General features: G+C 44.2%; 1 protein-coding gene across 1 annotated transcript in view; it reads left to right on the top strand.

Annotated features, from left to right (window-relative positions):
• Window positions 1–16614, top strand: part of AFF4 (AF4/FMR2 family, member 4) — a 29944-nt gene extending 13330 nt beyond the window's left edge. The window contains exons 8-20 of the mRNA XM_010158278.1: window positions 1239–1276; window positions 1659–1821; window positions 2691–3608; window positions 5509–5597; window positions 7153–7390; window positions 9701–9798; window positions 11485–11548; window positions 11693–11829; window positions 12347–12418; window positions 12984–13077; window positions 14107–14150; window positions 15127–15347; window positions 15949–16614. Of these exons, the coding sequence (XP_010156580.1) occupies window positions 1239–1276; window positions 1659–1821; window positions 2691–3608; window positions 5509–5597; window positions 7153–7390; window positions 9701–9798; window positions 11485–11548; window positions 11693–11829; window positions 12347–12418; window positions 12984–13077; window positions 14107–14150; window positions 15127–15347; window positions 15949–16067 (2295 nt within the window). The 3' untranslated portion in view covers window positions 16068–16614. The remainder of the gene's footprint in view (window positions 1–1238; window positions 1277–1658; window positions 1822–2690; window positions 3609–5508; window positions 5598–7152; window positions 7391–9700; window positions 9799–11484; window positions 11549–11692; window positions 11830–12346; window positions 12419–12983; window positions 13078–14106; window positions 14151–15126; window positions 15348–15948) is intronic.

Here is a 16614-nt window from a genome sequence, read left to right as displayed (position 1 = left end):
AAGCAGAATCTCAGGTATCAAATATTATGTAAAAGGAGAGTTTATTTGATGGTACAGTGGGACAAAGCCCACCTTGAGCTGGGTGCCTCCAGAGAGGGACCCTGAACAAAGGAATCCCTGGGCAATTACCCCCTTACAATCAGTGCACCCACCCTTCACATGTCTCTCTGGTTCAAGGCTGATTTCTGGTTGTGTAAAACTTGTTTGAATTCTTTCTGTCTCCAGCCAGGCCGTTGGCGGTTGTTACCTTGTCAAGCTGCAGCTTCTGCCCGTGGCTGTAGGCTCCTTATCTCCTGTTTGTGCTTCTTGTGCACCTGCCGCTCTGCCAGACTGACCCTGGGATAGGCACGATTTAGCAGCAGCTAAAACATCAGCGTGTTATCGACGCTGTTCTCATGTGAAATCCAAAACACAGCACCGTACCAGCCGCTAAGAAGAAAATTAACTCCACCCCAGATGGAAACATGTCCAAGTGAAAGTTCACAGCTTGCAGCCTAAGGCTTCGGCAAATCCAGCTGTGGGTGCTGTTAGGAACAAACACCCAGTCAACCAAATCGCTCAGCATTCCGCTGCAAGCCCTGCGTCCTAATGCTGGGTGATTGACGCTGCGCCATTAATTCGGTTTAAACCTTACTTATTTAAACTGTGACTAGGATTTCTTAACAGCAGCACCTTTATTTTTATGGAAAAGTCTATGTCCCCTTTGTCATTATTAACTTTGTGCAGCTTTTGCCAGAAATAGCATTTAATGTGCAAAATTCCAAATCCCTGTAGGAGCTGTGCTACACAGCAGTAATCCACACTCCTCTCCTTTATTTTCTTCCTGTTCCCAGTTGTAGTACTTTATTTTCTTCGTGTGGAAGATTTGAGGTAGTATACTTGGTTTGTTAACCCCTAGAACTGTGGGCACCACAGCCGTAGCATTGTGAAATGCAAAAAGATGGAGAACGTGGTATTAGGGAGTGGTGGAAACAAGGCCTCTTGGAGCTGTAGGCAGAATATGTAGGGCTCTGAGACAACAGGTTCGTGGGGAAAGCTTGGGGAAAACTCTGACTTACTTTCCTTTCTGTATATGGAAAAGGCAGACTTTTAAACTGCTGCAAGTACTGAATTACGAGGGTATTTAGACTGAATAATTTTAAAAATGTAAAGGCTCCAAATGGATGCTTTGCACTGTAATTGTACCTACAATCCTATAGTAACTTCTGGAAGCTTTATGCTCCTCTTCTTATTTGCAGGACTGCGATAAGACGGTGCCAAGGAGCACACCTGGAAGGTAGGCATTCCCGGTGGGTTGCGGCACAGGATGTAGAAGGGGGATGTGCGGCGCAGTCAGCGCTCTTGACTTCATCTGGCTTCTAAAACTCACGTTTGTCTTTTCTCTTGAGTTAAAGCAAAAGATGTTGAGAATCTAATCTGTGTTTTAACAGAGTATGTCCTGCAAAATACGCTAACCACTTTGGGAAGGGGGCGGGGAACAAAGGTGGCTGGCTGTTTCCAGGGCGAACTGTTTTGGGTTATGTTGAATTTTCTAGTAAATGTTAATTAAAATATTGTATTTTAGTCTTTGTATTGAAAGGATTTTTAGAGTATATTTGTGCCTTGGGTAGTGTTTGTTTATTTTTGCTAATTTTTCTTTTTTTTGTTGTTTTCCCCAGTAATTCTGAACCTTCGCAGCATAACAGTGAAGGAGCAGATAATTCAAGGGATGACTCAAGCAGCCACAGTGGATCGGAAAGCAGTTCAGGATCTGACTCGGAAAGTGAAAGCAGTTCCAGTGATAGTGAAGCTAATGAACCATCACAGAGCGCATCTCCCGAGGTCAGCTGTGACATGTGCTGGGGCTGTCTTCATTAGCTTGGCATTAATCTTGAGTTTTGAAAGCAGAAAAGAATTCATAAAGTCTCAAACTGTTTAAGAAACAGTCCCCCTTCAGTACATGAAGGGGGTGACAAGGAAGCTGTGGGGGGACTTTTTACAAGGGCCTGTAGTAACAGGACAAGGGGTAATGGATTTAAATTAAAAGTGGGGAAGTTTAGATTGGCCAGCAGGAAGAAATTCTTCCCTTGAGAGGTTGGGGAGGCACTGGGACAGGTTGCCCAGAGGAGCTGTGGGTGGCCCATCCCTGGGACCAGAGAAGCTGTGGATGCCCCATCCCTGGAAGTGTCCAAGGCCAGGCTGGATGAGGGTGTCCCTGCCCATGGCAGGGGGTGGGACTGGGTGATCTTAAGAGTCCTATCCAACCCAAACGATTCCATGACTCTAAAAGTGAGGCTGACAAATGTGGGATCGCTCTGGAATGTTCTTTCACTGAAGTGCCTGCAGTTGGATATGGTGGCCATTCTTTATAGGAGCGTGCTTTTGATGTTTGACTTTGAGGTGATTTTTACCACCAGTTACCTGTTGGAGTGCAGAAATCAGGTAAAATAACAGTAGCCTACAAAACTGTGGGCTTTTAGTCTGGACAGCGATGGCAGCGTGTTGCCTCCATAGCAGCTGCTCCAGGGGAAGGAGAAATGAGCTGTTAATTGTACCGATATTCCCCAAGCTGTCTTTGATTCGTTATTTATCTCAGTTTTTTTTGGTGTACCTCTTGCTTTGGCGTGCAGCATAGTACAGCTCTCCCATGGGAAAGATGGAAGAAATGTGAAATGCTTTGCCTAACACTGGATTTTTAAATGTGTTTTTAGCCGGAGCCACCACCGACAAACAAGTGGCAACTGGATAACTGGTTGAACAAAGTTAATTCACATAAAGTGTCACCAGCTTCTTCTGTGGACAGCAATATTCCATCCTCTCAAGGCTACAAGAAAGAGGGACGGGATCAGGGGACAGGGAGCGGGTACACTGATCAAAGCGGATCCAAGGATTCGATTTCTTCTACACCGGGGCGAGATTCCAAACCCACCCAAAAGGGCTCGGAGAGCAGTCGCGGCAGGCAGAAATCACCTGCCCAGAGCGACAGCTCAACGCAGAGGAGGACTGTAGGTAAAAAGCAGCCCAAGAAAGCAGAAAAGACATCTATTGAAGAGCCTCGAGGAGGTCTTAAAATAGAAAGTGAAACCCCAGTAGACATGGCAACAAATATGCCTTCGAACAGGCATAAGGCAGCCACGAAAGGCTCCAGAAAACCTAATATCAAGAAGGAGCCCAAATCTTCCCCTCGGCCTACAACAGAGAAAAAGAAATATAAGGCTTCAAGCAAATCTGCCCAGAAATCCAGGGAATTCATAGAAACAGATACCTCATCCTCTGATTCAGATGAAAATGAGAGTCTGCCTCCTTCATCACAAACACCCAAATACTCTGAGAGCAATAGGACTCCTGTTAAATCTTCCATGGAGGAGGATGACAGCTTTTTTCGGCAAAGAATGTTCTCTCCTATGGAAGAGAAAGAGCTTCTTTCACCACTCAGTGATCCCGATGAAAGGTACCCGCTTATCGTGAAGATTGACCTGAGCCTCTTATCAAGAATACCAGGGAAGCCTTACAAAGATGCCGACGCACCCAAAGCGGAAAAGAAAAACGTGCCAGAGAAGCACACGAGAGAGTCCCAGAAGCAGCCATCTGACAAAAGTTCTACAAAGGGCAAAAGGAAACATAAGCAGGTGATTGTTTTGGAGGTTTACCTGTTGTCTCAGCTCCTTAATGCGTTGCTACTGATGTCATGTGTATCCTGGCAAGCCGGGTCAGTGTAGTGACTCTGGGCGGTTTAGGAGGCGACACACTGGTCATCCCTGTGCTGTTGGAGTAGAGGCTGTCTGCGTGTTCGTTTGAGGTGAAGAGGGAAAGGAGAAGGCTGCACCTGGAGGAGTATTAGTGCCGGAGCTCATGAGGGTAAAGCACTGGATCCTTAATGCCTCTGCTTCATCTGGCACCAGCCCCTGTTGCACTGCAGGCCAGCTCAGGCAGCTGATCCGGTGGAAAATTCACCTAGCCAAAACAAAAAAAGGGCATTTTTCAGCTGGATCAGCCCCTTGAACCAGTGAATCATGCAACAGCGTATTGCTAGGAGAGGGGATGGGACAGAAATGAGCCTGGGGCATGGCAGCAGCAGAACCCGTAATCTCAGGGGTGCTGCTTTAATGGGAGCAGAGGGATCTCTCCATAATGATATTTAATCTTTTCCAAAAAAAGCAATTCATCTTTTCAACTATGAATAAAATGCAGGAGTGCCTGGGGATGGGAATCAATGGGGGAGCTGAATAGAAGTAACACTCTTGGAGGGGGGAATTGTAGGAAGTAGTTGGTGGTGTCATTTGAAACTGCTTTTAGAAACCTCAGAACACGGTCTGTGACTGTAAGACGGACTCGGCGATCCAAGGAGTTTTTATAGATTTCTGGCTTCCCTGAAGTTAGGACTGGGAAGCCCTTGTTCAGGGATTCAGAAACTGCCATGCCACTCCGGATTTTATTCTGAACGGTTTATTTTGTCAGGAATTTGGCAGCGGTTGTGAGACTTGGTTGACATGTGGAATCAAAGGATTATATGACACCATTCGGAGAGTCCTTTGACTCTCCAGGGGAGACAGATAATTTCAGTTAGACCAATTTTCCTACTGAGCAACCTAAGTAAACTCGGTCACTTACTGAAATTAGTGTCGCCTAGGAGACTTGATATGTAACTGCAAACAGGGGTTTCTCCTGTTCCGTTCCTAAGGTTCCTATTTTCTCTGGATAAGAAAATTAAATGAGAAGGTAAGAGGGTGTTTTTGTAAAATTAGAACAACTCTGACCAGTACACTGACTAATTATTTTTTGCAAGTGTTACTGTACAATTCCTGACGTTCATGGGAATGCTCTCACATCTTCCAGTGACTGAATACACTGGCTTGTATGTCTTTGAGCACTTATCCCTTTCAGTCCACATTTGGAGTTAGAGCATTAAGGATCTGTGCAGAAAGGCAATTAAATTTAGGCTTTGTCCCAGCAAATAGTCTGGTGGATAATTGATTTGAAGCCTCAGATTACCCTGATGCTTGCTGGTACGTACCAGAGAAGATGCAAGCCTGTTTGATGCAACTAAAAGAAACCCACACTTTCCCCTGCCCCGGCAGTTTTGGGGTTGAGTGCTCTGTACACAACTCTCACCACTCGATTTCAATGTGTTATTTGCTCCTGTGCTTCCTTATCATAAAGCTCAGGGACGCGGCATCGGTTTAACAAAACCAAAACCTTTTGGGTCCATAAAGATGGGCCTTCTTTATGGAAGCCTTTGGCAGATTTTTCTGGTACTTCATAGTGTTAATATGTTTGTGCTAAAATGAGCAATTTAGCTGCTACTTCTTTTATGTGGGTTGGTAATTTAGAAGCCAGACTTTGTTTTTTGTTATATTTCAGTATCAGGGTCTGGTCAAATATTTGATACAGAGTAGATGCTTTAGGGAATGGTTTTGTGGTACACTGCAGAACGCCAGCTAAATTGTCTCTTAATGTAAAACATCATCACACAGTGAAGCTGTAAATGTGGATGTTTGCCTGCATGTATTTCTTGTTTGCTTTATTCAGAATGAGGATGAGAACAGAGCCAGCGAAAGCAAGAAAATGAAACTGGAGGAAAAAGCTCCATCAGGACACAAGACTTCCAGCAGCAGGGAGTGAGTATCTGGGCTGTGTTTTCAGCGCCGAAGGCTCAGGGTGATCAGGGGGAAGATGGGTGCCTATCTTCTCCTCCTCCCCCAGCAAGGTGTCTCCTCATTATTAATCAGTGGTAAAATTTCATTGCTGCTGACCCTTCAGACAGATTCACTTCAGATTTTCAACTGGTAGTTGGTGGAAATTAATTTCCATAACCAAAAACATTGCCCAAGGATAATTGTTTCACTTAAAGTAAGGTAAACCCTTGGGTGAAGGGTTGGCCTGTTATGGCATATGTGCTTCCTGGTTTTTCTCTGATACACAGTGGGGTTTGGTTTAGTTTTAGAAATGGGCTGCACATCTTGCTTCTTGATCTTGCAGGATCTGTTCTTTTAAATTAAGCCAGTCTGGTAATTGTCCATTCAGCAAGTTTGCAAACTGAGAATGAACTACTGAACTGGCATTGTCTGGGAGGCTGATGGGATTGAGGTTTGGATCCATGGATTTAGCCTCACATCTGCTTGATAGATTAGCTTAAGAAAAGTGCGAGTGACAAAAAAGCCAAGTAATACAGAATTAGCAAATCAGTAACATGGTTTAATACTTGTTATTTGCATGCTATTTCTGTAATTTCCATGCCTTTTGTAATAGTTATTGTGCTTTTATTTGATTTATTTCTTGGTCAGTGTTAATCCATAGGAAGGAGTAAGGAGGTTTTTTTCCACTGCCTTTTAGCACTCTGCTGTTTCAGATCAAGCAACTGAAAAGTCATAATTATATCATGGAAAATATTTCTGTATAATGAGTAATTGCCAAATTACAGACGTGTGAGAAGCAGCAGCACATCAAGTGCTAGAAATCCTGTTTGCCCATTCTGAATTAAGCACTGTCTTACTACTTGCTAGGAAGCAGATGTAGAACAAACAGATGCATCTCTACATTTACCTGTTATATCTGTTATTTCCTTGGTTGCCAGTGCAGTTACCCGAAGGACATTTAAATGAAACTGCATGATTTTGTAAAAATAATATGTAGAAATAATTATTATGGGGAGCCAAGAATAGCTAGCAGTAGTCCTCCGCAGCCAAGGTAAGAGCGTACGGAAAGGCTACGCTGAGAAAGCTTTCCAGTTTCCTGGGTTCCAGGGAACATTTATCTGGACCATCTTTTTTCAAAGCTGTTAGTCTGACTAGTCTGCAACAGACAGGCTGACGCTAACGCTGGCATTCATTTCTTACGCTGTAAGTGTTTGGGGTGGGTTTTTTTTTCAAGAACTGTTGCAGGGATGTGGTTTTATGGTTAGAACTTGTCTACTGTGTTTTCAGGTCAGAACAAATAAAATGGTGAAAATGAGTTCAATCTGGCTTCCTAGAAACCTAGTCACTGAGATGATTATTCGTCTTTTCCTCCATATTTGGCTTGCCAGCTCTAACAACAAAAATCTTGTTTGTTTGTATAAAAGATGGGTTTTTTTAGTTAAAATCTTTAAAAAATGTTTTGTGACCTTGGTTTTGTTGGTTTTAAGAAAAAAAAAAAAGAAGCAAACCCAAACCTGAATTTGTTCATTTTGTCCAGGTCTTCAAAGCCAAGTGCTGTTAAAGAGAAGGATTTACTGCCGTCTCCTGCTGCCCCAGTCCTGCAGAAAGATTCCAAGCAAGAACATGGGTCCCGGAAAAGGACGATCAGTCAGTCGTCATGCTTGAAGTCCAGCAGCAGCCTCAGCAAGGAGAGTAGCAGTGGCAGCAAGAGCAGCTCCTCTTCTAAGCAAAGGAAGACGGAAGGGAAGGGTTCTGGCAGTGCTAAGGAAACCAAGGTACAGGCCTTGCTCTGCAGATGCCTTCAGCCTGTGTCATTGCTCTGCAGTTTGACGTGCTCGGTGTGATCTAAAAAGTAATTTGCAGTTCAGGTTAAAGCATAGTTAGTTTTCGATTTGCGTTGTTTCATGTCGTAGTGCTTAGGTGCCTTGGAAGTCTCTAAACTAGGAAGTAATTTGGGAGAGGTTGTGGAATACTAATACTTATTTCTCTCAAATTCTTATGTTAATTAGTAAAATGTGTTTATTCTTCTGATTACAGACACTGCTTATTTCTTTTTTTGATTTGTTAATAGGAAATATGACTAGAAAGCTGTTTACACAACAGTAAATGGAACAGTGAGGTTACACTTGTCTCATCGGAGCAGATACAGATCTTGCCATGATTTTTTAAGGAGAGTGGGAGCTCGGTCCGTGCTCAGTACTAGGATGTGAAGCTAATACCTCTTATTTTATAGCTTTGTGGCAGCCCAGAAAGATGATATTAACTCCAGCTCAGGAAGGTACAGCACTTTCTGTGGTTAGAGAAAACATGGTTATAAAGACAGTGCAGAAAATGTTTTTTAAGATATTTAGGTTAGGGAGATACTTAGATGGTAAAATTACAAAATATTGTGGGATGATGGTTGCTCTAAGGTCACTAAATTGTAATGTGCATTTTTGTCAGTACATAGATGGGTGTTCCTGGACAGACATTAGCCTGTGAGGACATCTGAGAGTGTCTTGTTGAACACCTGGGATGAGCAGTTTCTATGGAACAGTATGTTGGAGTGGGAGGGATGTCACCTTTGTCTCTGCGATTCCAGCGTGTGCTGCTGCCTGCAAGCACCCTGCAGCAACGCCCCAAAGCCTCCGCCGGGCTGTGGGAACTCCAGGGGTTTAAGCAACTGTGAAACCTCGGGAGTTGGATTTGCAGTCTCTGAAAAGCTTAGAATCACAGAATGGTTTGGGTTGGAAGGGACCTTAAAGACCATCCAGTTCCAACCCCCTGCCATGGGCAGGGACACCTTCCACTAGAGCAGGTTGCTCCAAGCCTCATCCAGCCTGGCCTTGGGCACTCCCAGGGATGAGGCATCCACAGCTTCTCTGGGCAACCTGTCCCAGTGCTCCCCACCCTCTGTGGGAAGCGGGGTCTAAAAATGTTCAGGGAAGAGAATTGGTCTGGGGAGAAGTAAAGCAGCAAATAGCCATTAGCAATGGCAGAAAGCAGCATAGTCATCAGGGTGGAGTTCATGAATATCTGAGCAGGGAGACATGCTGTAGCACTTCAGATGCCCATACCAGACCATTCTGGGAGCCTGGCAGGGTTGTGCATGTTGGTGGCTGCGTAAGACGCTTCCAGGAACTCTAGATAGTGAATTTACCTTACAGGATGAGGCTCTGCCCTTCCTGTGTTCGTCAGCGTAGAAATGTCCCTAACCAGTCGTTAACTCGTGAGATGTGTATGATTTTGTGCTTCAGATATGCTTAGTCATGCCTTTCTTCACGTCGTATGTACTCTGTCTGTGTTGCCTGGCATGTTTTATTAGCGTTTCTGCGTTCGGCAGCGCACTGCTGTGCGGATCTGGTGCCTCATGGCTCCAGGATCCCGCTGATTAGCAATAACCTGGTCAGCGTCGGTTATGAAGTACGTCTACATAGATGGCCTTTGGTCAGGGTAGATCAAGAGAACGGGAAACACGTGAAGCTGGGGAGTTGGTTTATACTGTTTACCTACTGAGAACGGATTCACAGAATATTTTTGGTGTGGCTGGTCTCTCACCTGAATTGTAATGTTGAGCCGTGTGTAATTCAGGGGAGCACGGACAGTGTGTTGTGAAGGCAGCTAACTTCTCTCTGAGGATGATGCTTATCCTTCCGAAACATGTTTTTTTTTCAAGGCGAAGATGTTCAGCAGAGTGTGTTGTTGAGAGAGATAAGGAATTGTAAAAATATTTATCATTTCATTGTTCGTGTGGGAAAATAGGACTTAGAAACAAGGACTTGGGAGATTCAGGAAGGCATTTCCTGGAGTCAGGTACATGTAGAAAGCCTTGGCTGCATTCCTTCCTCTAATGGAGATCCGGGTGTATTAGGGCGAGGAGCTTGATTATAGCCTGTGTCGTCCTCGGTGCCAGCGTTAGGTGCCAGCCTCACGGGAGCCCCGTTACTGTCTGGGGTGCAGGGCAGCTAAAGCAACTGCAAAACTGACCTTAGTGCATACAGTGCCTGAAGTCACGGGAGAAATTTATACAACAAATGCTTTTCTGGAAGACAGAGAAGGTTTAACAGTTCCTTATATTTATTATTTGGCAACAATTTTCCTTTCAGGAGAAGACTGTGAACAGTTCATCAAACTGCCCTCCAGCGTCTGCTCCCTCTGTGGAAGGCTCCAAGTCGAGAAGAGCAAAACTCGTTTTTGATGAGAGGTAAGAACAGAAGAAGGTGCCTTTCCCTTTTGTGGGGCTGGGAGTGTTGGGGCATAGCCAACTCCCCGAGGAGCAGCGTTGTCTTGACACAGCACGAGAGCTGTGCGCTGTTCCTGCAGCGATGCGCTTGGCTGGCTGCTCCCCTGCCGCGTGCTTGGCAGGCAGCGCGGTCCTTGAGGAGCAGCTCCAGCCTGCCCTGCACCTTCCTGCCGAGCGTGAAAGGACCACGCAGTGGACTTTAAATAGCTCAGGGTTGTGCTGTTTTTAAATGCGGAGGGGTCGTTTTCACCTTACCGGGGCACTGCTGCTACCTGCCTGCCTGTCCTCCAGAGTCAGGAGGTGGGTCATTGCTGGTAGAGAGGAGCCTTTGGTTGTGAAATTCCAGATTCACGAGAACAGGATTGGGATTTAATCCTGTGGGGTCAAAGAACATATCCTGGAAAGAACATAAACCAGATATCTTACCATCTTGTGCAGACTTCAGGTTTCATTTATACCAGTTCGGCTCTCAGTGCAGTCTTTGCTCTTAAGGCGTTTCTCTTAGTTGTTCTTTAAATGCAACTTAGAGATAAAACTATGTTTATACCAAATGTAAAAGTAACTTCCTGGTAAACTCTTCAGAAGTGGGCAAGTGTGCTGTTTTTTGCTCAGTGTTTTTCTCCTGATAGTGTTTTCTTTCTTTAAATCAAGTGAATCAGAGCTCCCTGTCAGTCATTCAGGACAAAATTGTTTACGGGGATTTTGTAATTATCCCAAGACAAAACAGGGCCAAGAAATTGAGATGAGATGAAACATTTGAAAAAAGAAATCTGAATGTCTGTCGAAGTGTAGGAAGACACAGTGAGAGCAGCCTCCAAGGAACAGTATAAATGTGCTTCGGAATGGCAACGTGTTGTAACTTTATGGCTGTGACAGGAGTATTTTAGGGTTTCTTGGGCCTAGAACAGATTGAACTGCTTTTATGGGTGTAAAATCTCTTTACCTGTTTCTGTGGAATGGCATCATTTTCCCAAAAGTGGACTGTTCAAAATGTTGATTTCAAATACCTTTAGACAAGTAAGATAGGGTGGATGGGAGAATTTATTTCAGGCTTTAATTAACACATAGATAATACGTTAATATACTGAAATGTATAATTACACTTTTATGATTTCCTTCTGCTAATCCAGTCGTGAAAGTCATTCAGCATTGATTGTCTTGGGTTGCTAAACCAAAGCAATTAACACCTGACTGCATCTTGATTATTTTACATAATTACCACAATTTTAAATTATGTCCCACCCTCAGTAAAGCCAGTCCTGGAGGCGACGGATTAATTTGTCCTCAAATTTGGCATTTTTCTCCTCCCCCTGCCTCGGTTGTTGGTCAAATGTTTGGTTTGCTTGACTGTCAAATACATTGAACTTAACCAAATCACATGTACTTATCAGCTTGCTGGAAACACTGTTTTGGATTACCTGGAAGTAGAGAACTAACTTGAAACTATTTTTAGCAGATTTATCATACTGTAGCTAATCAATCTAGTTAACTATTTGGACAGCTTTTTCGACAGTTTCATCATAGTGTGGCTTCTCTACTTTGAGTTAGACAGGGAAAATAGGAAATTAGGCAACCTTAAACTGCAGTCATCAAAGGAAACGCAATGTGGGTGGGGCCGAGGCCATAAATGTGCATCCTCTGTTGCAGGACTCACTCAGCTGATCATTATTTACAAGAAGCAAAGAAGTTAAAGCATAACGCAGACGCGTTGGTAAGTACATCTTCAAGACTCATCCTCTGTTTGCACATTATTCTGGGCTCTGTTTACGGCTTTTGCCGTTCTGCTGCCCTTCTGTTCTGGAGCTTTCTTGTACCTGTGATTCTTGTCCTTAAAAGCTTTTTCCGTTCTCCTTAGTCTGACAGGTTTGAGAAGGCTGTGTACTACCTGGATGCTGTAGTGTCGTTCATTGAGTGTGGGAATGCATTGGAGAAAAATGCTCAGGAATCCAAGTCCCCGTTCCCTATGTATTCAGAAACTGTGGAATTAATCAAGTAAGCATTGCAAAGCGTATACAGAAGTCAAGTGGGTGGGAAGGAGGTCTGGGAATCGGAGCGTGTAGATTTTACGGAGTTTTGCCACCAACTTTTGAAATCTCCTGACATTCTCCCATAGAACTGGATCACTTAGCAGTTTGTTCCAGTTGCTGGGACTTAAAAGTGTTTTCATGAAGGTAGAGATCATTTCTGCCAAGGCTCTTGAAGTCTCTGTGACGCAGAACACATGAGAAGCAAAGTTATTCTGATTGCTGCCTAGTCAGCGTTTTGTCTGGGGTCTGAGATTGGCTCCTGAAATGGTGAAGACAGTTGAAAATAGAACTACATAAGGATGTCAGTGTTTTGTGACTGATAAATCCTGGAATGGTTTGGGTTGAAGGGACCTTAAAGTCCCCCCCAGTCCCTTCCCCTGCCATGGGCAGGGACACCTTCCACCGGACCCGGTTGCTCCAAGCCTCATCCATCCAAATGATACCGTAATCTTTGTTCTGTGGTTTCCTTGATGTCTTTGTAGATACACTATGAAGCTGAAGAATTACTTGGCACCGGATGCTACGGCTGCAGATAAAAGGCTAGCAGTGCTTTGGTACGTGTATTCCGAACATAGTGCAATGCACTGGTGAATTTCAGAGCTTTTCTCAGCCAGAAAAGCTGTGTTACGCTGTGCTGCCTCAGGGGCTTCTGAAGCAAATACATGAGTTTTCCCCTTGGCTGTACATAAAAATTAATGCAGTACATCTGATTACTGTGAATTGTTGACGAGGGCCAAGTCTTTGAAATCTCAGGGAGTAACAGCAGAAAGGAGGGGGCTCCCTCCCATGTTCTCAGCCAGTGATAGTCCAGATTTGGACTGGCTGTAAAGAATTGCCACTGGCCACCTAGGCCAACAAAACAGCTGCAACGAGTGTAGAGGGCTCGATCCAGTTGGTGTCAGGTGGGAAAGAAAGGGAAGGCCATGGCAGGATGTGTTAGACTCAGGATGTCCTGACACGGGTGAAAATTTGGGAGTTTAAAGGTGGTTATGGATTTCTTGGTTGAGTTACACCTTGAGAGCTGGCAAGGAAAACTAAAACCTCAGCTACTAGGTTTTTGAAATGCACTGTGTTGTGATAAAGCTGACTTTAACTGTTTGTTGTTCTGTCTTTGGACAGTCTGCGGTGTCAATCTCTGCTCTACCTAAGGCTTTTCAAACTGAAAAAGGAAAGTGCATTGAAATATTCTAAAACTCTGACTGAACATCTGAAGGTAATTGCATATGTCTCTTCTTAAAATATTAAAACCTAATCAAATTAAAGCTCTACGTCACTTAAAACTCCTGAATCCAATTTTCAGACTGCTCATGTGAACTGGGAATATACCCTGTTTAGAACTGGACCTTGGATTGGAGCTGTGTCGTTTAAAGCTGGGAAGAGACAGCGTGGCTGCCATAGCCTCACTGGTCCTAGCAAGATAGCTCTTTTCTAATAACCTGATCTGGCTTTTGTCTTCTTTAATACGTTTAGTAGGCTTCAAGGAGAATTTAAACATGTTTTTCTTGCTGCAGATAGCAGAACCTGAAACTTCACTCCCATGTTCAAGCTTAGGGGAGTGCAGGATCTGGGGGTGTGTTACATGGGCTGCAGCTATTCAGCTGTGAACAGAAGCTGCACCAGAGCCAGTTCGAATTCACATCCAAATTGGTCTTTCTGAACTGTTGCTGTTTGATACTTGGTTTTGATTACCCACCCTGCAGTGAATTTATCAAAGCACTTCTGCAGCCTCACTCGGTCCTTTATCTAGACTGAGATTTTCAAAGGAAGACGTGGGGGTATGCAGCTAACGTCACTGGGTTTCTCTGAAACTTCAGCTGTCGATGCTGAAGGCAACAGGCCTGTCGTGTGCTGGGCTGCTCGGATGCTTTGAGCTATGTGTATTGCTCAGTGCCAGTACCAACAGGTTCCTTCCTACCAGTGGGCTGAAAAAACCCAAATCTTTTCATGAGAGTCAGTGGGATCTAATGCTTAGAAGGGAGGACTACTACAGTCCTGAATATATTTCGTGACCTTCTTTGTGTTGCTAAAAGAATCCCTTAATTTGTGTTTTAGTCATTGGTAAAAAAGGATATTTTCCCAAATTTGAATTCACTGTGATAGCTTTCAGGATGTTGGTTATTGCTTAAAAGAAAAGCTATAAAAATAAATTTGATCAAAAAGAACCCATTAAATAACCAGATAAATTATGACTAGTTAAAGTATAAACATAGATCAAGTGACTAATTTCTTTTTCCCCACACAGAATTCCTACAATAATTCTCAAGCACCATCACCTGGCATGGGAAGGTCAGTAGTCAAGGCTGATGCCTGTACTTCTCAACTTATAGCCAGATTTCCACACAAACTCTGTGCCTGAAGTGCTCAGAGAGTAGCTTTCCACTCTTTGAAGTGTTGGGGTGATTTGTTGCAAGGCTTTGATTCAGTTGTTCACGTAATTATTTGGATAAAGGGTCCGGGTCACCGCTGCTTGCGATAGTTCTCTGCAGGGAATTTGTTGGGCAACGCCGTGTTGCAGGAAAAAGGTCAGAGTTCCACTGGCACCCAAGTCACTGGTCTCAGTGAATTTTGTTGGGTTATTTGCCCAGAGAAGCTGTGGATGCCCCATCCCTGGAAGTGTCCAAGGCCAGGCTGGATGAGGCTTGGAGCAACCTGGTCTAGTGGAAGGTGTCCCTGCTCATGGCAGGGGGGTTGGAACTGGATGATCTTTAAGCTCCCTTCCAACCCAAACCATTCTATGATTTAACGCTTTTTCCCTCAAAACAGTAGCTTTATTAAAGCCGCAAGCCCAGACGGCTGCGAGTACTTTCCCGGGCGCGCGGTTCCATAGTAGAGCAATTTACTTCCATTCTTTAAAACCCAACAGCCGACCTCTGATAGATCACTGTGAGTTTTAGGGAGAGCATTTCAGGTTTGCCTCATGTTACCTGGAAGTGTAATGTGACAGAACAGTTACCATGCAGTTGTAATGGTTTCGGTTTTAATCTTTAAGGTTCAGTTTATTTAAACAATGAGTTTAAGCCTCTATTGAATTAAAAGATGCTGAGATCTGGGGTTAGGTTTTGGCTATGAAACGAAAACGTAAGGGTTGAGGATTCTCAGCACTTCATTTATAGGGCAAATCCTGACTTCTTGATGTGTAAAGTGGGAGTGCTTTCGCAAGACACCCCGAGATGTGGGAGGAGGGGTCTTAGAGGGCATCTTGCAGCATGAAGTCCATCTCTCTCTCTGTTTTACAACGGAACGTTTTCCTTTGGGTAAGCAGCAAGCCGGTCAGCATGCCGTCTCCAGTCTCTCCAAAGCTGTCTCCAGGGAATTCAGGAAATTACTCTTCTGGGGCGGCCAACCCTTCAGGGAGCGGGTCTTCGGTGACGATCCCCCAGAGGATCCATCAGATGGCAGCCAGCTACGTCCAAGTCACGTCCAACTTCCTCTATGCCACTGAAATTTGGGACCAAGCCGAACAGCTGTCTAAAGAACAGAAAGGTAGGAGCTGGCACACGTGGACTGTACCGTCAGATGTAACAGAGTGTGCTGAAGGGCTCGGAGGCTTTAAATTTTGGAGTGGCAGTTAATGGTGCTCAGGATGCTTAACCAGGTCCTCTGCGAAAGGAAGGGGGAAGGTTACACCTTGGATTGCAGTGATGGCCCAGCTGGCTGTCTTGGTTGTCAAGGTGCTGTTGGAGATGCAATGTTTCCTACCAGCTGTGTGTTTAGAAAGAAAAAACCCAAATCTTTGCACTTCCTGTAAAATACTCAGTGTAGGAAGAGGAATTTGGTACCTTTCCCTTTCTGGAATTCTTAAATGAAATGCACGTTCGAGGGGGAAGGCCAAGGAAGTCTTGCCACGGCTTAACCGTACTCTAATTATCCTTATCAATCAGTCTGCCTCAAAAGAGTGAAGTAGGTGATTAGAAAGGACCGTTTGCCTTCCTTCTCCCATCATCGAGCCGTCTTTCTTTTCTCCTGTCTGTCTTAATCCAAAGGTTCGTGCTGAAAAGGAGGGGAGTTGGGTGGGACGTTTCCCATGCGGCCGCCAGCGTGGAGGACTCTGTGCACAATGTAACTTGTGTTTCTGTTGTTTCAGAGTTCTTTGCCGAACTGGATAAAGTTATGGGCCCTCTGATTTTTAATTCGAGCATTATGACAGACCTCGTGCGTTACACCCGTCAGGGATTACACTGGTTGCGCCTGGATGCCAAGTGACGCTTCGAACGGAAGGAACGGAAAAGCAAACACATCTTTCTCGCTGCCTCTGATTTATCTCCACAACACTGTGTCATGTCAATAAGGAAGACTGCCATAACACATGCTTAGTTGACACTACGAGCAAGGAATGCTTTCACACGTCTCCCATCCTCCTTTGTCTGTCGTCTTTTTACCCCACATCATCTGGTTAATGGACTACTTCAGTATTCCCGTTAAGTTATTAAAATGTTTTAAAATTTGCTACATGTGAAGGTATAGTTTTGCTGATCTGTCGTGGATAGATCATTGGAATTCCAGTCGTAATACACAAACAGTCAGTTTAAATCCTATTTATTTTAAATTTTTCCTTTTTTTTTAATTTTAATTTTGAAAAGCCCTTTTTGGGGGCAGTTTTTAGCTATTTCTTCCCTAAATTTACCCTTTTGAGTACTTAGGAGAAAATAAACATAGACACTTTATTTAAGTACTTTGTGAGCTTTGTTACTCTGTAATGTCTTGTGGTGGTAGAGCCTGTAAAAGGAACTAGGGTTGGTAGGTTCTAACG

The sequence above is a fragment of the Eurypyga helias genome, unplaced genomic scaffold (genome assembly GCF_000690775.1).
Source record: "Eurypyga helias isolate BGI_N326 unplaced genomic scaffold, ASM69077v1 scaffold4279, whole genome shotgun sequence".
Classification (NCBI taxonomy): domain Eukaryota; kingdom Metazoa; phylum Chordata; class Aves; order Eurypygiformes; family Eurypygidae; genus Eurypyga; species Eurypyga helias.
Note: the sequence above shows the minus strand (reverse complement) of the source record. Positions and strands in the feature narration are given on the sequence as shown.